The sequence below is a fragment of the Periplaneta americana genome, chromosome 17, assembly GCF_040183065.1.
Source record: "Periplaneta americana isolate PAMFEO1 chromosome 17, P.americana_PAMFEO1_priV1, whole genome shotgun sequence".
Lineage (NCBI taxonomy): Eukaryota > Metazoa > Arthropoda > Insecta > Blattodea > Blattidae > Periplaneta > Periplaneta americana.
In genome coordinates, this window is record NC_091133.1 from 31,287,000 (window position 1) to 31,309,618 (window position 22,619).

Genomic DNA, 22,619 nt, shown 5'->3' on the forward strand with positions numbered 1-22,619 from the left:
TAAACGTACCAACGCTCTCCCACTGAGCTACCCGGGAACTCTACCCGACACAGATCCAATTTTTCCTCTATATCCACAGACCTCAAAGTGGGCTGAGGAAAAAAGTGGAAAGGAAAAATTGGATCGGTGTCGGGTAGAGTTCCCGGGTAGCTCAGTGGGAGAGCGTTGGTACGTTTAACCAGAGGTCCCGGGTTCGATACCCGGCCCCGGAACAATTTTTCCCCTCGAAATTATTCTGATAATTATTATTATTATTGTTATGATGATGATGATGATTATGAAATTTTCACAGATTATGAATACTTAAATCGCCTGAACTTATAACCCTCTAAGAATAAGTTTTAATTTTATTAGTTTGAAGTTCATGCTACTATTTCTTATTAATTATACTGTAAGTCGACAGTAGTTCGATTTTTACAACAATAGAACATTGAACTTAATAATTAGTTTGTTCTTTGCAAGATAACTCACCCAGCGTCGATAATGGCATTCAAATCTGCATTGATTTCAATGTCGATAGTACTTGTATACATATCATAATACTCGAGACCGAGGTACTCTTCCTTCGTTTCCAAGTTGATTTTGATTGGATCTCTTGGAATAGTGCCGTAATTCTCCAGGAAATGTTTGCCTTTCTTTCTCTCCATGCGAGCTACCTAATTCACATAAAATAAATACAGAATCTGCAATAAGAATAGATAACTCTTTATCAATATACTGTTTTCGCTGTAAGAAAAATCCTAACGTAAACACAAGCACGTTGCTGTCATACCCGTGATTGGCTCCCGTCGAAACACTCACATGACGCAGGAAAATATAGTTCGTACTTGGAAACCATAATCTTGTATTATTTGAAAATAAAAAATTGAATTCTAGTTACATACGATGAAACATATAACTTCACTTATATGTAAAACGCTATGTAAAAGAAAATCTACTTTTATATTTTGTTAGGCCTATGTACTATGAACGCGGATGAATACTAACAGTAATACCGAGGTAGTCTGTTTCTGTAATAAGCTGGCGTCACTTGAGCTCATAGTTTTTCACGTAAGTACGTGGTACTAAGTATGACTTCTGCGTTCTCAGTGTTTGTGGTTATTAGTCATAAGAGTGGAAACCCTCTCAAAAACGGACAAAAACAAAATATTCTTAACTGTATATAATAAGTTAAGTGAGTTTTAATTACAGTAATTATAAAGTAAATGTTTCCTAAGCAAACGAATGCATAGTCGTGAGGTTTAGGCCTACTCGACGAGTAACGGGAAATGTTTAACATGGAACAGAATGTACAACAGTAGGCGGGAACACGTACTGAGAATCTATGGCGCCAAACAGCGGCCAATGAAGCCTCACTTCAGTCACGTGCTATTGTTTATATTAGGATTTTTCCTTACAGCGAAAAGATTATACGTATAGTGCGAGGGAGGTTCATTAAATAGGTTCACATTGTTACTGTTAAGTCAAAACATGAAAACCAGGTGCAGACAAGTACACCTTCTAATTACTGCAAATCACTTTTCCAGGTAGCAGCCAATTATGTCCACATATTTTAGCCTGTCTTATCAAATAGTTATTTATCTAGCTAACTCCTTAAGAAAGCGAGTATTTACGGTACGAGAGAGATGTTTACGGGCGAGCTGTCAGGCGATGCCGGAATATCATGACTATTAAAACGTTTTCTTAAGAGTTAACCTGTGTACAATATTTTGTTTCATACTATATAAAAATATTTAATATTTGTTAATTATTTTATGTTGGAGATGCACCAAATTTAGGCAGACTATACGCTCATTACAGGGCCCATAGTTCTGGTCACTGAAAAATCGACGAGCAGGAGAGAATAATTTGTTGCGAATAATTATGGCGGGAGATTTAAGAGGGGGATGTGAGATTTCAAAAGAAGTATTAGAAAAATGCAACGAAGGAATGGGAAAATTAATCCCAAACAAATAAACAGTGAGGTATGAGAAGGAATATTATGGATTTTATTCATGGGAGACAGTGAATTAAATGTATTGTGATTTTTTGTAAAATATTGTCTTTAGTTCAATACAACAGTAAGTTACCTTATTTAATTGAGCCGTTTAGAGCAGAAGTGGTGTAAGTAAAAAATGGGTAATGAGGATTAAAGTAAACATTCTGTAAAATACAGCACAAAGTAGCAATTAATATTCAATTTATTTAAACTATTAGTAGTCAGTGGATAGCAAGAAGGACATATTAATTGCTACTTTGCGCTGTATTTTACAGAATTTTTAATTTAAACCTCATTACCCAATTTTGACTTACACCACTTTTGCTCTGAACGGCTTAATTAATGTTGGTTATATTGAATCCTGCCGTTCTGTGGCGACTTCATGTCCCACAATGTACAAAATGTGAACAGCATTATAACAATAATGGCTATTATCTATGTGATCGTAGAGGTACAGGGAAATAAGCTGACATCTGGCGGCAAAATCGTTGCGATGCGATACGGCCTTGAGAGAATCATAAGTAAATGCAATTGCAACAATTAAAATTATAAAAGATATTATGAAACGGTGCAACAAAGGTAAAACAAATATTTTAAGTAAATTAATTTAGTGTAGTGAGGAAGTTAATGCGTACTGTCAGAAATAGCCTACCGTACATATCTTTAATTTATTGATTTAAATATAGAATATTTAACATTTAATATAGAAACACATTTGGCATTTATTGATTTTATAAAAGCATTTGATAAAGTGAACAGAAGTTTGTTATTCGAAATTTTGACAAAGGATCAGATCCCAAAGCACTTCATATATAATAGCCTATTTATAATCTTTATAAATCAAACCTTATTGCAACTCATTGGACGGAAATAAACTCAGGAGTTAGACAAGGTTGTGGCTTCTCTCCTTTGCTTTTTAACGTTTATATGAGAAACAAAACACGAATATATCAATATTAACAGAAATTTAAAATTAGGTGTAATAACGTTTGTAGATGATCTTGTTTTACTAGCAACATCAGAAGATGATTTGCAATGGTCAGTACATAATTTAAATTTAATAGCTCAAAAATATTCAATGGAAATATCCATTAACAAAACAAAAATAATGGTCTCTTGTGGTAAATTCCCAATACCAAGCACAATTTCTTTAAATAATACAATTTTGGAAAGAGTTAATGAGTTTAATTATTTAGGATATAAACTTTCTTTTGTTGAAAATTTGGATTTAACAGAGAAAATTGTAAAATTCAACAAATAACGGGCATCATTAATAGAGTTTTAAAACTTTCATTAATACAAAAATCAACTCGTACTCGTCTTTATCAAATAATAGCTCGACCAGTCTTATGTTATGGGAGTGAAACGTGACTATAAGGACAAAAGATGAAAGCAGACTAACAGCTTGCGAGATGAGATCCATGCGCCAACAGCTGGCTACACTAAATGAGATCGAAAGAAAAATGAAGATATCCTTCAAGAACTTAATGTGTCATCAACACTGGACTATATCTCCAGATATCAGTTAAACTGGAAGGAACACTTCACAAGAATGGTTTCATCCTGGATCCTTAAGGCAATAATGAAGTATCGTCCAAATGGGAACGGTCACTTGGTCGACCTATGAAAAGATGGCAAGAAAATCGCTTTTTCAGGCCGTAACAGTTCTTTTAGGACTAGTACTTGACAGGATGATGATGATGATGATGATTATGATGATGATTATGGTGATGATGATGATGATGGATTTAAATTAGGTAAATTCAAGTTTGAATGTATAATGCACATTACAGGGAAATTCGACGATAATGAAGATTTGCTTGATATTATGAGTAATATGTCTTCTCTGTACCGAAGGTTTTCTATATGTATGTTTTCACAAAATGGCAGCTATAACGGCTAGGGGGATCATCGTGCTAAACACACGATACTTCCATTCTGGTTGGGTGATCGTCCACTTCTGCTTCGGCATGTGGGCGTGAGGCCAGCAGCCGGCTGGTCTGTCTAGGCCCTTGACGAGCTGTAGCGCCACGGATTATATTTTCACAAATATGATTTGTTACTTTATTATTTTTAAACATTATGTTGAAGTTATAGTTGTGGTTATAGGAATAACATAAAAAAATGCATCCTGCTTTACTACTGTCATCTCTAACTTCTTGAAGCCACTTAGAAGAAACAGGTTCTCTTACCCTCTTAACCGATTGGAGGATTATCCGACTGTATTTCCTCGCTTTTTTCCTACAGGAATATATGGAGTATGCTACTGTTCGTTATATTAACAAGTTATTTTTCTAGAGAAGGTTATTATAAGACTTTATCCTTAACAGCATGGTCTAATGTCCGAGTTGTCGTACTGTATAACTTCTATATAAAATGTCTTCTACGAGTATCAAAATAAATCGTGTTGTGCAAAGTATAAAAAGTGCAAATAACTGAGTGGTTTCAGAAAACGAGAAACTGTGGCTCATCTCAGAATACGAGATTGGAGTCACAACCATGCTCAATTTAATAAAAGTCAACGATGACGTATATAATGTATATAATTAATCTACAATATGCCACACCTGTGGAGTAACGGTCAGCGCGTCTGGCCGCGAAACCAGTTGGCCCGGGTTCGATTCCCGGTCGGGACAAGTTACCTGGTTGAGGTTTTTTCCGGGGTTTTCCTTCAACCCAATATGAGCAAATGCTGGGTAACTTTCGGTGCTGGACCCTCGGTGATGGACCCCGGACTCATTTCACCGGCATTATCACCTTCATCTCATTCAGACGCTAAATAACCTAAGATGTTGATAAAACGTCGTAAAATAACCTACTAAAAAATCAACAATATGATATTTCCACTATTGATATCTTTTCACAGATAGTCATTACAGATAGTTTACTAAATTTACGAAAATCTTTTATGGTACCGATTATCCGATTTTTTCGATTAACCGTTCAGCCCGCCCCCTTAATTACCACGGATAATAGGGGTTCTATTGTATTTCTCTCTTAGCATGTCTACACATAAGTATGCAATTTATGTAAATGATATTAACAAGAAACACACGCACAAATATACAAAAATTGAAACATATCACTTTTTAATCTACACAGAACTTCAAAAGACTTAAAGTGTTAATAATCCTATTTGACAAATTGTGAAATTTTGATTTTATAAAAATATCTATATAATATGCAATGGTCTGCTTAATTTGGTATTACATACCACTTTCTCCTTATACAGTACGTCTAGAGATAGAGTGGACCGTGGCGGCGGCGGCGGCCTTGGACTGGCGAGAGTTGCCGCAGTTGTTGAACCTACTGGCAGACACTGTCCACTCTACCTCTAGGCGCACTGTATTTTTCTAAATAAATATGTAAGATTTGTGCAAGTTGGTTGATGAGGGTTGTAAATTCTTTTCGGGCCCATGGGTGTAGCATTACCTAAATATGGAGCTGACTGTAATTATATTTTATGGACTAGTAAAAGGAATATATAAAGATAAAATAATCTCATGCTAGACCATAATGCAAGAGACTTTGGAGGTATTCTTCTCTTTCTGTCTACCATTGTATTCTGGTATTTTTCCGTTAATAAATTATCATCCTCAGCCTCATCATGTTCTTTGGTCCAAATATGGGTCCCTTGAAACTTAACGACAGTTTTAAGATCTGTCGAGTTTTGACAAATTAAAAATAAAACATAATTTCATTAAAAAATAAACAAATAAGATTATTTTTGTAAAAGGTAAATTTATATAAAATTAAAATACGAATCTGATTTTGTTCTCAATCATTAATATCTTCCGGAATAAATAGAGCTGATCACAGCGTTCATATGTCAACTCATTTAGAGTTCTAAACCTTCTCGGGGCGTTGGAAAACTATTCTATTAGAACCATATTAATACTGATGATGGTCATTTTGCGTCTGTAGACCCACAACATTATGAATTTTCGCAACTAACACGCAACAACTTAATAAGAAGTAGTTTGAATAATGTTTGTTTATTATAAGTAACTCAAATTAAATTTTGTCATAGCAACCAAAATGAAACATTTAAAAACCAATCTATTTAGATTAAAGTCCTTTTGATTTGTAAATGAAATCGGATTTTTGTTTCACATAGAGATTCTTTTACAATGTTTCAGTGATTTAAAAGCATTCTGAATTTTGGATGACCACATGACAACATTTATGATGAATAGGATGGAAATGATAATTGTGTTAATGATGAAAACTGAACGTAAATATTGTTGTTAAGTTGTGTTTGTCTCCAATTTAATTTATAAATCGCAGTTCTAAATTATTGAAAGTAATATCATGTATTGTACATAAATAATGTAACTTACAGTTCATTTAAATTGCGAAAAAAAGATATCAATAATTTATATTTCTTATTAGTAATTATTAATAATATTCACTGAAGCTTACAATGTCTCTTCTCCAAAGCGTGATGGGCTGATTCTGGAGACACGTTCCCCTTTTCTTATTGCATCTGTCTGGTTGTTTAACAAAAGCTTCATAACCAACTCCAGCTTTATCACATTCATTTCCAGATGTGCTGATTAGGTCATCTGTCACAACCAAGAACTCATTTGGACCACCTGATGGAAAATGACATCATCTTCAGAATGTAACATCTTACAAATGCCCCTGGGATTTCCGTATGTGAAGCCTTTGTGCTCGTAAACTCTGTGACATGAATATCATTTTAATGACAGATCGAATTCAATTTCCACTCTACTTCGAGAAATATGTTACCGGTATCGGTTATTTATTTCTTTCAAATAAAGAATGTAGTTCCATTTAGTAAATACTGCAGATTATTATCATAAAGCCATGACGAATGTTATTTGTAAGCACAATCGTCTTTATGTTCCCGAATTGAAGAAAACCACAAGTACCGCATTCCCGTAAGTATAATTTTTTCACGATTTTAATGTATTCTACTCCAAATTTAATTCTTCAATATCACTTTTACTTCTTAATATTCATTTAACTTATATTGCAGAACGTCACATTTTACAAGGTATTTACAAGATGCAGTATCAAATCAGAACATCGAAACGACCGTGTCAACCATCCCTCACAATAAAATTAATGTATTTGTTCAACTATATCCAGACACATATTAATGCTGCAATGATTGAACAATATAATCAACACTATTAGAATCAGTTTTTAACTTATAAACTATTGTCAAAAAATACTAACAAACATGCATCATTCTTACTGTAGTTAATAGTTTTAAAGGACGCATTTTATAGTGAATTTTTTCACAAAATGTTTTTTACATTGTTTTTAACGTGTTCATTTTTAAATTGATCCTGTTATCTTACTTTATTTATTATAGATGTAATCACTTTACAAATTGCAAATATGTCATGCAAATCATGCCAAGCACACATGCAATATTATTTTTGTATTGTTTATGTACTCTTAATTGTCAATTTATCTCATCTTATATTCATGAAACCTGAAGATAGCCTACTCACTGGATAGCGAAAACGTTTGTGGTAAAATAAATTAAAATAAATTAATGAAATTTGATAATTCTTAGACAGAAATATCGTCACTTAAAGATTATTAACAGGCTTATCGGTACTATCATGTATGTAAGAATGAACAATAAAGTTCTGCATAGACTCCTGTAAGCGATCATGATAATACTCAACGTCATCACTTGTGGTGGAATCACTGAATTCATTTATTAAAGACAGAAAACGCGTTACAAGGGAGCATTGTGCGGTACGTTTAGGTTTTAGTTTCCTAAGATGTTCTGTAACATCTGTAATTTTGTGTTTAAATTCCGTAAATTATTACTGGACGTTTAAGAGAGAAGTGTTATATAATATTCTTATTGAAGTTGGTATTCCCAAGAAACTAGTTGGATTAATTAAAATGTGTCTCAGTGAAACTTACAGCAGAGTCCGTATAAACCAATTTCTATCTGATGCTTTTCCAATTCACTGTGGGCTAAAGAAAGGAGATGCACTATCACTTTTACTTTTTAACTTCGCTCTAGAATATGCCATTAGGAAAGTCCAGGATAACAGACAGGGTTTGGAATTGAACGTGTTACATCAGCTTCTTGTCTATGCGAATGACGGGAATATGTTGGGAGAAACTTCAAAAACGATTAGGGAAAACACAGGAATTTTACTTGAAGCAAGTAAAGCCATCGGTTTGGAAGTAAATCCCGAAAAGACAAGGAATATGATTATGTCTCGTGACCAGAATATTGTACGAAATGGAAACATGAAATTGGAAATTTATCCTTCGAAGAGGTTGAAAAATTCAAATATCTTGGAGCAAGAGTACCTAACAAATATAAATAACACTCAGGAGGAAATTAAACGCAAAATAAATGCGAAATGCCTGTTATTATTAGTTTTATCATCTATTCTGCTGTCAAAAACTCTGAAAGTTAGAATTTATAAAAACAGTTATATTACCGGTTGTTCTGTATGCTTGTGAAACTTGGATTCTCACTTTGAGAGAGGAACAGAGATTAAGATTGTTTGAGAATAAGATTCTTAGGAAAATATTTGGGGCTAAGAGGGATGAAGTTGCAGGAGAATGGGGAAAGTTATACAACGCAGAACTGCACGCATTGTTTTCTTCACCTGACATAATTAGGAACATTAAATCCAGACGTTTGAGATGGGCAAAGTATGTAGCACTTATGGGAGAATCCAGAAATGCATATAGAGTGTTAGTTGGAAGACCGGAGGGGAAAAGGACCTTTTGGGAGGCCGAGACGTAGATAGGAGGATAATATTAAAATGGATTTGAGGGACGTAAGATATGATGATAGAGACTTGATTAATCTTGCACAGGATAGGGACCGATGGCTGGCTTATGTGAGGGCGGCAATGAACCTGCGGGTTCCTTAAAAGCCATTTGTAAGTAAGCAAGCAAGTAAGTAAGTAAATTATTACTGGATATAAAAAATTCGTTATATCGATGGATATGTATCGCTCTCACAGTTGCTGGAATCGCTACCTAGGGATTTGTTTCGACGGCAACGCAGTTTCTGTTGTGGACGTAGTATTTGGGTTATTCACTAGATGGCAGGATTATAATACGTAGGTAACAGCGCCACGTCGATAATGTGACGAGTTCTCAAGTATCTGAACGTCTAGTTCCAGTTTCCACTTTTGAATATAAGCAGACGTGTTGCATGATGTTTCATAATTCGATTGCATTAGTTTGTAGCGTAAATGGCTTGCTTCTTCCCGAGTTTTCAACACCATAAATGGTGTTTGGTAACAAACCATTTACTCACAACTAGTTCCACTGTAACATACTGCCAACTTTATTAATCAAGACAAATACAATATTAAATCACAGAATAGATAACAGATGATGTGACCTGTTTCAATTCATCAACAGATGATGATGATGATGATGATGATGATGATGATGATTTTGAAAATATGCGAAAGCGAAAGAATATCACAACACGCTTGACACCATGAAAATGTTAAATTGCGAATATGTAATAATTGGGCTGGGGAGGAATCATATGCAATAAAAACGGCAAAATATGAATGACCGTACGCACTTAAAAACCAGGACACATGCACTAATATTAACAAAATGTGTAGTGTTGAAATAAAAAAAAAACTGATTTTATTTTAAGCAAATTACTATTATCGAAGGTTTTTCTATTATATATTAGGATATTGAGATGCAATCAGTTGTAGGGGAAAGCAATTGGCCGCCCTACCCCATTATTTCCTGGCCTAGTTGCCTCATAAGTGATGCCTTGATGATGTTACTTGTGGGGTCCAGACCTGTCTTCGGGCAGTTGACTAAACAACAACCAGTTGTGAATGCTGCGTGTTCTTCAATCCACTGCTTAAGCAATATACTTTTGACACGTTTTATGTTCGGCATCGTCGATAAAACTAATTTAAAATTGAAAACCTCGGGGGATAAATAGTGATAACCCTCAAAATTGAGATCTGGTTGTTAACAGCCTATAAACAAAATTACCTTTGATTTGGTTAAACAATTATGTAAATATGTTAACAAATGATTGGATTATGCTGCTTGAATGCATGAAAATCCTCTTGTTTTTGCAGTAAAAATTAAAATGTATGTAATTCGTATATGTGGGTTATCATTATTTACTCCCGAAATCTTCAACTGATAACTTTCTTGCGGCTTAGCTGTTCTAAAATACAATTCACTTACACACTACAGTATCGAATTTTCTGTGATTGTCACAATACAACGATTTATTCTGATTTGCCACGTCGGCAAGAGAAGACAGAAAATTGCATTATCGGGCCTATATTTTTGGCAGGCAGGGAAATTCGAGTTTACCGAGCGCAAACAATTCTATCAACACTTCTTGTAATTTCCGCGCCGATCATACTGCAGCGTTCTCATGACAACAGCTGTCAAAGTCATATGCACGTGCGAAGTAGACGATAAAGCGGCTTCTTGTTCTTTTAATCTAAACTTTCATCCATCATAACATTTGCATACATTCAACAATGCTTTTAATTGTGGAATGTTTTGTTGATTGCCGCTGAACTGTCCGCAATGATTCGCCGACAACAATGCATTTCAATGTCTATGTTTCTTCTGTATTCCGTTTTTGCAATTTTTCATGTTCTTAACTTTGGTTTAAGCTCCAGATAAATAGATAATAACAAAATATACATTTATATGCACTAAATCCTCAAATGCATGTATATGCACTACAAAAATTTGACCATCGTTTACAATAACTTGAAATGCATTTATGCAATCGTAGTATATGATTTGCAACTAAGGAATAAAATATACACATGATAAAATCCGTCCCCTTGTAATAATTTGTTCTGATTTTGTTGATTCCAGCATCAGATACCGCTACAGACTCCCACGACCTACAGAAACATCTGGAACAGTAAAGATGGACGAGAAATGGTTGCTAATTTTAGTCAGAAACATTATTCTTTAATATCCCATAACTGTACTATACGCTTTGGAATTCTGTAGCCCTCGACCGACCGACCAGTTCAAAAGGCAAGCATGGCAACAATTACACTCTAAATATGAATTTTATTAATTTAAGCATACAATTTACAGATAGCAAATATTTTCTTACCCTGTACCTGGGGAAACATATCCTCTTTGTCTCTTGGCACTGGCTGCGGAGTCATCAGTTTCATTGTTTTGTAATCAAGATTGAAATTCTCGTTACTCTCGTCTTCATAGGGTGAAAAAACGAAGGACACCCTCGGAAACTTATCTATCACTTCCCTACAGAACTTCCCAATTCTGTAATTAAAATTTCATATCAGTTATTATTACACAGTTCTGTAATGCCTGTATTTACCTAATCATGAATAAAATCCCTTTCTAAAGATTTAAGGGGTTAGGTATAGCTTACAGCAGTAACATTTTTGGAAATATTCAACACTTTTTTCTCCATTACAGTATCTTGTACAATAACGAAAATTGGTATGTGTAAAACACTGTCCTTCTGCTATATGAAAAAAAAAATATATATATATTTTCACGATTTAAAAAAAATATTGATATACTTTTTGTCAAAATTAATCATGGTGGCAGTTCACTGTGCAGTGATGCAGTATATAACTCATATAGTTTTTAACTTTTTCATGTTTCTCCCTTTAATTTTATTGCTGAAACTCATGTTTAAAATATCATACTCTTTCAACTACATTCCTTAATAATTTTTTTTATATTGTGTTAGAAGAAAATACTTATATTTGACCACTTTTTAAAATGAATTTTTTTTTATCTGACAATCTATCAAAGATAGAGTAGTGATATTGCATCATATTGTAGATCTGACATGCATAAATACACACAAAAAATGTAATAACAGAATTTTTTTAATAGTACAAATATCTTTTTTCATATAGCAGAAGGACAGTGTTTTACACATACAGTACTAATTTTCACTTTGTACAAGATACAATAATGGAAGAAAAAAATGTTGAAAATGTCCACAATTTCTAAGCTGTAAGGTGTACCTAACCCCTTAAAATAATAAGTAATACTGCTTACTCGTATTTACATACACTGTACACACAAAACGCTATCAAAACAACAGTACATTGCTGGCCACAACATCATAGTTTGTACGAAATAAAATTATTATCTGCACTTAAGAATCAGTGATATTCATGTTTTTGTGAATTTTCATTTTTAATTGGTTATTTTACGGCGCTTTATCAACTGCTCTAGTTATCTTGTGAGATAATACTAGCGAGATGGGTCCAACACCGAAAGTTACTCAGCATTTGCTGATATTGGGTTGAGGGAAAACCCCGGAAAAAACCTCAACCAGGTAACTTGCCCCGATCGGGAATAGAACCCGGGCCACCAGGTTTCGCGGCTAGACGCGCTAACCGTTACTCCACAGATGTGGATGTTACGCAAGAGAATTAAAATAAAATGAGCATCATTTCCTACAGAATTGACTCGCATACACTAAGTACCAACACGTTCGTTGAATAGTTTAGGAGAAATCGCCTTTTAGAGACAAACGACATGACGAAAACCACTTTTTTCGACATTACAGAGACGAAAACTTGTATTGCATTAATGAGATAAATTTGTTTAGAGCAGACTACACTTCTTAACTATACTTTTACATTTGCTTTACCGAATATAATTATTACGAATCAAATCTATTTAGTTTCATACGGTAGGCTATATTGCTAAATCTCTAAATAAAGTAATTTCACCGGTATTATTACCTTCATCTCATTCAGACGCTAAATAACTTAAGCTGTTGACAAAGCGTCGTGAAATAACCTACTAAAATAAAAAAAAATCTTACGTAACATATAATAATAAATGAAAAGTTAATATAGAAAGTATGTCTGCAAAAATACTCTGTTAGATAGATTAAATATCGAATTATTATTTACATCAATATACATTCAATCAAATTTTTTCCAAACAGAATATTTACAGTGATGTAATCGCCAATTGGTGCTCATTTAAACGGTTACATTTATGCCCATACAATGAAGCTTCTTTATCTTCTGGCCATGACTGTTTAGCAGCAGGCCTGTTTAAAATGGGAATTTTTGGTTCATCAAAATGCATCCTGTGTAACCTAAAAGACTCTTCGATGAATCAAGAACATTTACGAAAATGTCCAGTTTTGGTATCAAATTTTCTGGATTCGGATTTTAAATTATACTAGAAAGCTAGAAGGCGAATGGAGAACTTCCAAGTGCCTGGGCAATAGATACTACTACTATTACTACTCCTACTAATTACAACTTTAAATATCTATATGAAGTGATTTCCATAGTTAACGTTGGCACTAGACGTCATGGAAGTGGGGTTAAAATAAACTTGTTTCTTTTAAAATTAATTAAGACCTACTGAACTACACCTCTAATAAAATTGGAAAGTTAAATATCTTTAGACGAATTATTTTTAATCTAATGTAACATCAATCGTCACAGTAAGACAGAACTTAAAAGTGACAAGAAGAAACTTGGAATTTGAGAATTGAGGACAATTAGTACAAGCCACCGAATTCATGAAAGTTTACAATCAGAACAGGCTCCTTGGTACAAATAATTTAAAAGCCAGGGAAGACTTGGTCGACTAGGAGAGACGCTCTATGAAAAGATTACACTGGACAACAAATTTAAACTTTGTTTCTGTCCTTTAGATGAAACTATGTAATTTTAACTAAATGAGCGGTACTGAGTTCATTTCTGAAAACCAAAATTTTCTAACACATGCCATTTTATGGTATACGCACTTCACTTATTTATACAAAATTTGTTATACTAGCACATAAAGCAACTTTTGTTTGGCAAAAATTCACAAATTTAAATGTCTTTTTTTTATCTTTTACGTTTGGATACAGCTTCTGAAATCTCTCTGATGAGTAACCAGCAATATTAGGCCAGTATATTTGCATTCCGCCTTCCACTGAAGCGCTTTCGGAAGGTAGATGTTTCTTGATGAAACCTCTCCTCGTGTTCATCGCTTACAGCACCAAAGTTTTTTTAAAGAAGTCCAAGTGACTGTCAGGAAAATGTACTTTCAGTGACATGTTGCATCCCATAAGGTGAAAGTAGTGTAACATTTCACTAACACTAAATAACTTTTTATTTTAAAGAAACAGTACGTGCTGGACAAAAACTAACTGCAGATGTATTTTGCGACCACAAAATACATCGAATACATATATTTTTATAAAAAGGAAAAATTTTATGTTGTACAGTGTTATTGCTTGTTTTCACGGACAGATGAAACATCAACTTTGTACTCGACAAAGATTTTTCATAAATCATTTTGAGCTAAACGCTCGGTAGCTTGACAAAAGTAACATTGAATTTTATTGTAAACGACTGCCGAATTTCTATGTCAGCATCAACTTTAAATATTCTGTATTGATTTTCGGAAACTTTAAAGAAATACTTTAAGCAGGTACAAATTACTAAACGTAAAATTATAGATATTTCCGCAAAATTAATTATAGTTATATAATTTAGCCATAGCCTATAATACATAGAAAATGTTTTCGTATTACAAATAGTGTCTTGTTATAATGCATAAAATACAAGTGTTAATTCCTAATATTGTCCCGCGCCGTAGCGACGTGGTGTACTCCATTATGCCTGTCCACCGCTTTGGAGTAACAGTTAGCATGTCTGACCGTGAAACGTGTAGGCCTCAATTCAAATCCTGGTTGGGACAAGCTAGGTGACTGAAGTCTTTTCCCGAGGTTCTCCTCGACCAAATAAAGCAAAATTACTGTATAACTTTCGGTGTTTGCTCTCGAACTCGTTTCGCCTTCATAATAATAATTACACCTCCCTCTTTCATCAACATCTCCGTTTCTCTCCCATGACAGTTCTCAGCTGGACTTATGGTAGCTCGTGGGACCGGGGTTGAGGGACCGCGGTGAGGCTTACGCGGAAAAGTAGACGAATTCTATAGGCTGCAGGGGAGTTCGGAGGCGGCGCGTAGAACAATCTGTAGCGGGGGGGGGGGTCCTTAGAGCTTGCACCATATTCCAATCCGGGTAGTACAATGGGCCCATTCAAGCGATCTACGTACAAGGACAGTTCCCAGTCCGGAACATTCCATGTGAAATCGGAGAGAAAAGAAAACCTTACAATTTTGTGACTCTTCGAAAACAAAATATAAGTAGGTATAGAGGGGTAAGAGATAACTTTATTGTGTCAAGTGTGTTCTCGTTTAAGTTCATTAGCGTTTTGTTTTAATTAGTTAAATTTATCGTAATTCAATAAAAATCTCCAGTTTCAATGGTCATAAACTTGAAACTACTTAGCTTATGGTAGACATTCCATACCAGAATGTATTTTTCTGTTTGTAATTATGTATTCAGTCTCTTTTTTATTACATATATATATTTTTTTTTATTATTGTTATTTCAAAGTTAATACTGATTGTGTATATGTATTCAATCTCTCTTTTTTACTTAATTATGTTTATTATTATTTTTAAGTTCATATTTGTATACCGGTATGTATTTTTTCTGTATGTGATTTGATCCTGGTTGAGTGGAAGAGAAGGCCTGATGGCCTTAACTCTGCCAGGGAAAATAAAACTATTATTATTATTATTATTATTATTATTATTATTATTATTATTATTCCAAGAAAAGTTCATAAGTTATTATAGCTGAGAGTACGATTTTGATAACTATGCATACACCATAATTTATATTATTTAACAGGGGGCATAAGTAGATACATCGATATTTGATAGATTTTTCCCCAAGGAAAACAGTCACATAAAAATATCAACTTATTCCTCTCTCTCAGAAGAAATTATATCAATTTTAATTTCCGTGTTGCATAAAGAAGTGCTTTCGTAAAAAAAATTGTTTCCTTAAATTATATTAGCCACGTCCAGGGCCCGAGTCGGGTGATGGTGCGCTCTCGCTTCGCTCTGCACCCGTAACTTTAGTAAGAATGTTCCTGCATTGCTAGCAGAACGACAGATGAATTTGTCGAAGTGTGTGTACTGTACTTAAGGGCGAGCCCATGTGAAGTCGGACGGAAAATGAGGAAAATTTACCTAAAAATTTGCAATTATCATTATATCTGCTATACATGGATCTTGATTACACAATTTTTAACACTATATCACTTCGGAATATGTATTATACCATCTTTCGCGTGTTAAATATTGCAGTGCCTGGTTAACTAGTTTCAGGCTGTTATTGGCCATGTTCAGAACTGGTTGGTGCTGGGTCTTGGCGTCTTTTGTTTGTGTTTCCTGTGGGAGTGTGTTTGTGGACTCAATTTCCGAACACACGCACTCTTTGACTCCACATTACACTATACAAACACGCCCCCACAGGAAATACAAACAAAATGGGCCAAGACCAGCACCAACCAGTTCTGAATATGGCCAATAACAGGCTGAAACTAGTTAACCAGGTACTGTAATGTTTAACACGCGAAAGAAATATAATACATATACCGAATTTGTTATACAATTAGAATAGAGAGAGATGGATGTTTTTGCGAAATATGACATCCCTAGGTGTAATAGTTTTCTTAGAAAAAATCGTACTGTAGTTGACGAAAATTACGTTCTTTATGCAGCCATAGTTGCCTAATGCTTTAAAACTGAAATTTACTTATCACTACAAAAATTGCGCTAACATTCAAAACAACTGTTTTGTTCCAATTTATTAGTTTGCTGCTGCTGTTAATAATAATAATAATAATAATAATAATAATAATAATAATAATAATAATAATAATAATAATAAATACAGCAATAAGTCCGTTTTGAACTAGTCTGGATAAAATATAATTCTAGTTAATAATATCTCATGTAATAAATGAAATTACAATTACAAATAGTGAAGTAAAAGTTTGGTGTAGTAAAGATGAGGGAGATAATACATCAATAACTACTGTAAATACTTAAGTGACTTTTTACGGTCTTACCGGACCAAAGAGCCTTGTGTAAGGTCTTCCCAATTGGTCGTTCCATCAGGAAGGTTTTGTTTCTCGAAAAGTTGCAGGTACACGTTATGCACCACGACGGGCTTCTCCAGGTTATAAACCGAGTACCTGAAATATGAAAATATGTTTTCACATGATCAATTTAATAATTTTAACACTCTCTATTAACTATCCTACTACAATAATTACACCACACCAAGAGCTCATTAACAAAGCATTTCGGTAATGGTAACAATCTTTTTGAAAGCAATTCACAAGGATGAAGAAATGTTGATAGAAACAAAGACAATGTGTTAACCAAAATATTGATCCCAGAATTTTGCATGCTTAAATAACAAATCTAAAATAATGGAATTTATATTATATTAAATGAGAATACAATGTAGAATTTTAAAATGAAATTAGTAATAAAAGTAATGAAACATTGTTTAAGAATTGAATTATACTAATTTTTTATTCTTATATTATTATTATTATTATTATTATTATTATTATTATTATTATTATTAACATGTAGGTGGAGGAAAGGAACTGGCCACATTATCCCATTATCTCCTGACTTAGTTGCCTCATCAGTGGTGCCTTGTTGGTATCAGTAGTTGCCATTGTGAAGTTCAGATGTCTTCGGACAGTTTTCTAAAGTAAACAACAACATGTAGGCTTTCACGGCCGGCCTCTCATTCCATTTTTCCATTATTATTATTATTATTATTATTATTATTATTATTATTATTATTATTATTATTATTATTATTATTATTATTACTATTATTAATAAAACGATGATAACCTGTGATTGCTATATTGCGGTACAGATAAAAATTTATTAAGTATTGCACATTTTGTTACTGTTTCATGGTGAGATAAAAATATATTTTATAATAATAATGCTCATTATATTTAATACGACCACCACTACCATCACTACCACTATTCTCGTATTTGAAAATTATACTTCCACAATCAACACTGTTGTTATAGTATATTGCGATACAAGTAGGGTTGCCAACCTTTTTTTAAAGAAAATACGGGAGACTAAAGAATCGACTAAATTTCACATAAAAAATACACAAATTATTCGTTTCTGTTACTGAAAAAAAACTTCATTCTGCACTTCGGAAGCTAGGCTTAAATTAAGAGTATTTTGAGATATATTTTATTTCGCGTAGTAGTTGAAGTCGACTGCAGTTTTGAGCTCTGATTTGACTAATGTGTCGTGCTCAAGTTTCGAACATCTGTCCAATTATTGTTCATGAGATGAAACATTCTCTTTGCATGAGCATTACTAGTTGGTATGCGTAGTCAGCTTTTCAAAATTTATAACAATAACACGGTTTGATTTTAGGCGGGTGAGCACTAAAATCCATTTCCGGCAAGCATTACTTTCTATAAAGACTCCGTATTTTAATGCCTTTCTTGGACAAGAAAATTCATCTTATAATTAATTATAATTTATTGCAAAATCAAATGTTCAGAATAAAAATTTTTACATTATGCAAAAATAAGGGAGAAAAATGTTCGAAGAGGAGAATAATACGGGAGCCAGAAGACTGTTAAAAATTAGGGGCAAATACGGGAGATCCCGGGAAATACGGGAGGGTTGGCAACCCTAGATACAAGCGTGGTAAGTGCATTATAACAGAATCGAGGAAAAGTTAGAGAAGACGAAACGAAAACGTGATTCTGTTACGCACTTAAAACATGTATTGCATTTTATTTTTGTCCGGTCTCAATAAAGAAAATTCATTATTATTAATAATTTTTAATTAAAATAATTAGTATGTTTATGGACGCTAACATTTTTATGTATGATCGCCGTTTGTTGTTTGTCGATAGGTGTCATTCATTTGTTATTATTCGTGTTTGTCGATAGGTGTTATTTACTTACAGCAATGTGTTGTAAGTTTAACTTACAAGGCCTACCAACTGTATCGGTAATGTTGTAAAAAACACGATCGGCCAAAAAAATAATTAACAAATAAATTGTCATTCAGCACGTAATTCTAATATTTAAAGAAAGATCCAGGAGCCATTCTTCAATAAAGGGAAGAGAAAATATTCCGCATATGATTAATAATAACTGATATAATAGCAATGTAACAAACGGTGTGTAACATTATGAAAAAATTAATATATATGTAAAATATGTATCTCAAATTGAAATTTACGTCTCAAACAGGAACAATTCTGGAAGAAAACAGTTTTGATCAAATAATAGTTATTTATGAGACACGTTCGTGAAGGTTATCTCTTTGGCACGTGTGTAAAGTTTCTGAAACAAAGCGAAGGCGAGTTTTAAAAACACACGAAGGCCAAAAAGATAACTTTACGAATGCATAGCATAAAATGTCTTTTCTACGATAGCACAAATTTACATTAAATAAATCTTAAATTTGAAAGGTTATAAGACGACGAATTAATGGCCGTCTAAATTCAGAACCATTAAGAATTAAGCATCAATTGAATCACAGTTTGTTTTATTCATGCTCACGATTTCATGGCCGTCTAAACAAAAATGAAACGTAGACGTGAATGCCAAAGTTTGCGGTCCAGTTATTTAGTGTAACCATTCACAATGATTTTCGTAAATATTGATATTAAAAGTGAAAGACAATGTGAACACAGAAGCTTGCAAACTTCATCCTTTTCATTTGAGGTCAGAAACTATATTGAAACAAAAACACTACTGTATCTGAAGGTGCATAAGGAAGGGCGAACATTGAATATTGCATTTTTTTAACAGTACGTAAAATGGATAGCAGTGCCTAAGAGATTACTTACTTTTTTTTACGCAGCAGTGTTTTAAAGGTTCAATTTAGGGTCTGATAACAGTGGGTAAAATGCAACTTTACACACTATCGTAGAAAATCTTTTTATTGTATCTAAATTACTAATAAAACATACCATAATTCGCTGAAACGGAGGCAGTGTGCGCTGTCGTGGTAAGTGTTAGCATCTGCATAGGGCGGCGTAGATTTGTCTTCACAATTTTGTCCACCTCTACGTTGTGTGTTAACAGTTTCAAGCTGCCTCTTTTTTTTTAAACTTTCACCCAACACATCTTGAGAGAGGTCGTCATTATTCGAATGCATGCTGTAACTCCTCGCCAAACGCTCCAAATCTTCAAGTTTCTCGACCCTGGGCATTGGTAAACTTACGAGATTACAAGGCGTTGGTTTGCTTTGATGACGTGAAGATATTGGTGTCAAGCTATTTGTCTTCCTATTTGTTGCGAAATTCGTCTTGCGATAACGTGAATTTGATTTTCCGTGTAAACTATGCATCTCTTTTCTGGTGTCCATGTCTTTGGTTATAAGATTAGGGTCCGGTGATCTACCTTTGTATTGGTACTGAGTGCCAATATAGTCACCTTCAAAAGAATTCCTTAGTTCGTTATTACTATTATCATTTTCATTATTGTACAAGTTTTTCATGTAATATCTGTGAGTATCATGAACTTGAGATTTACGTCTCATCTCAGGTTTAATTTTTATGGTTATAGGAATTGGTATAGGAAATATTTTAAATGATTTTTTAGGTGTCTCTAAATTTCCTCTCTTCCTATATCTCTTATTTTCAGTTTTATTTTCATAAAAATTGTTTGGCTTTTCGTTATTTTTATTTTTTAAGCAAGATTGGCTATGAGTATTGTCACAATGCATCTTACTTTTGGAAAGCGTTGGTTTATCGAGAGCAATTGATTTAGTTTCTGATAAAGAGGGCTCTTTTACAGATATCATGGAGTTATCACTTCCCCCTTTCTGCTTAGGATGATGATAATCATATCCTTTGTCGTACGCCAAATTGCTCCTCCATTTTGAAAACATTTGTACTTCATGTGTCGCGTAACTGCCATATGGCCTACTATGTGATGGCACCATAAAGGTGCGTTGTTTTTTTATGAATTTTCTTCTGTATCTTATGTTTTCTAAGGATCTTTTCTTTTTTCTCCTCTCGATAGAAATTGCTCCAGTATTAAATTTTTGGCTTACGCTTTGAGAAGAAGGTTTGTGTTTATGTTTGTGTTTGATAAAGCTCGAAGAATAACGTGTACCATTATATTTCGAAAGAGGTTTCTTGTGAAAAATGGTATGAGAATTTGTGACAGCATTCGCATTCTGTCTTCTTGCATTCACATGAGCATCACAGGAACAACAGAACCCCTGTGTATAGGAAGAAAGATAAGTTAATTATTAGTATGCTCCACTGCATCCATTCAGTAGTAAACAAAAAAACTAACGCAAATTTAAACACAATAACTTATTTTAAATTAAAATTTCAGAATTTTAAATGTTATTTTAAAACAACCGTAAAGCAATTTTTTATTGTAAGTGGTAAGTATATAACACAAGTATAAGACATTTTGTAAAATGTTAATTTGAACCTTTTAACTAAAATGAATAATTCAATGGTGTTTTGGTAAAGGAAGATAAGTCATTAAAATTAGTTTTTAGTTACATGAAAATTAAACATCGAAGTCTTATCTATACTAATAATAAATCTGTAGCCGAAATTTTTCTGGTAATTTTCGATTTTCCAAAAATAATTGGTCCTAACATATATAATTAACCATCCTGAGACCGAAAATCGCTTTTTTGAAGTTTTTGTTTGTACGTATGTCTGTCTGTCTGTCTGTATGTTTGTTACCTTTTCACGCGATAATGGCTGAACGGATTTCGATGAAAATTGGAATATAAATTAAGTTCGTTGTCACTTAGATTTTAGGCTATATGGCATTCAAAATACATTATTTAAAAGGGGGGTTATAAGGGGGCCTGAATTAAATAAATAGAAATATCTCGCTTATTATTGATTTTTGTGAAAAATGTTACATAACAAAAGTTTCTTTACACATAATTTGCGATACGTTTTATTCCTGGAAAATTTTTGATAGGACTGATATTTATGAGGTAAATGAGTTTTAAAATTAAAATAACTGCCACCTAAGGCCGTATAATGAAATAAAAAACAAATGACTTCGTATATAAGGGGCCTTGGACAGCAACAATCGAAAGCTATGAATGATAGCCTACAGAGAATGTTTCTGTGTTTGTATGAAGTAATATCGGAAGCTAAATTAACCGATTTATTATTTCACCATTGGAAAGTGTAGTTTCTGTAGATGGACATAATGCTATAATGTTATTACAGTAACTTCTGATATGATATAATATAATATAATATAATATAATATAATATAATATAATATAATATAATATAATATAATATGTAATATTATATAATATAATTTAAGTTATTTGAAGGTTCAGAATCATAGTGGGCCAAACGCCTTTTACTGAATAAGTAGAAAACAAGGGATAAAATTAAGTTATTACCATAATTCAATGGAAGCATATAGCAAGTAAAATAAAGTATAGACATTAAATCTAAATGATGCCAATGTTCTTTAAACTATGGTTGCATGTAATAACAATTAAGAAACATGTTAAAGGAATTGTCATTCCACCAAATGAGTGCTCTCTGCACCGAAATGATCGCATTTTAATTATTTAAACACAATTTAAATTAAGTAACATATTAAATGATTTACCCTTCTATCAAACACAAATGTTCCCTGGATCAAATGTCCTATTTTAATTATGTAATTACTTTATATTTATTTCTAACGGGTGCAGCGGAGCGCACGGGTACGGCTAGTTTCAAATAGTTTTTTAGACAAATCAAGTGCTAATATT

General features: G+C 33.3%; 1 protein-coding gene across 1 annotated transcript in view; it reads right to left on the bottom strand.

The window, feature by feature from the left end:
- The window catches only part of LOC138692735 (uncharacterized), a 141,743-nt gene that overhangs the window by 106,396 nt on the left and 12,728 nt on the right, over positions 1-22,619 (bottom strand). The window contains exons 4-8 of the mRNA XM_069815927.1: positions 19,828-21,086; positions 16,906-17,031; positions 11,076-11,248; positions 6,401-6,573; positions 472-656 (exon numbers count right to left, since the gene is read on the bottom strand). Of these exons, the coding sequence (XP_069672028.1) occupies positions 472-656; positions 6,401-6,573; positions 11,076-11,248; positions 16,906-17,031; positions 19,828-21,086 (1,916 nt within the window). The remainder of the gene's footprint in view (positions 1-471; positions 657-6,400; positions 6,574-11,075; positions 11,249-16,905; positions 17,032-19,827; positions 21,087-22,619) is intronic.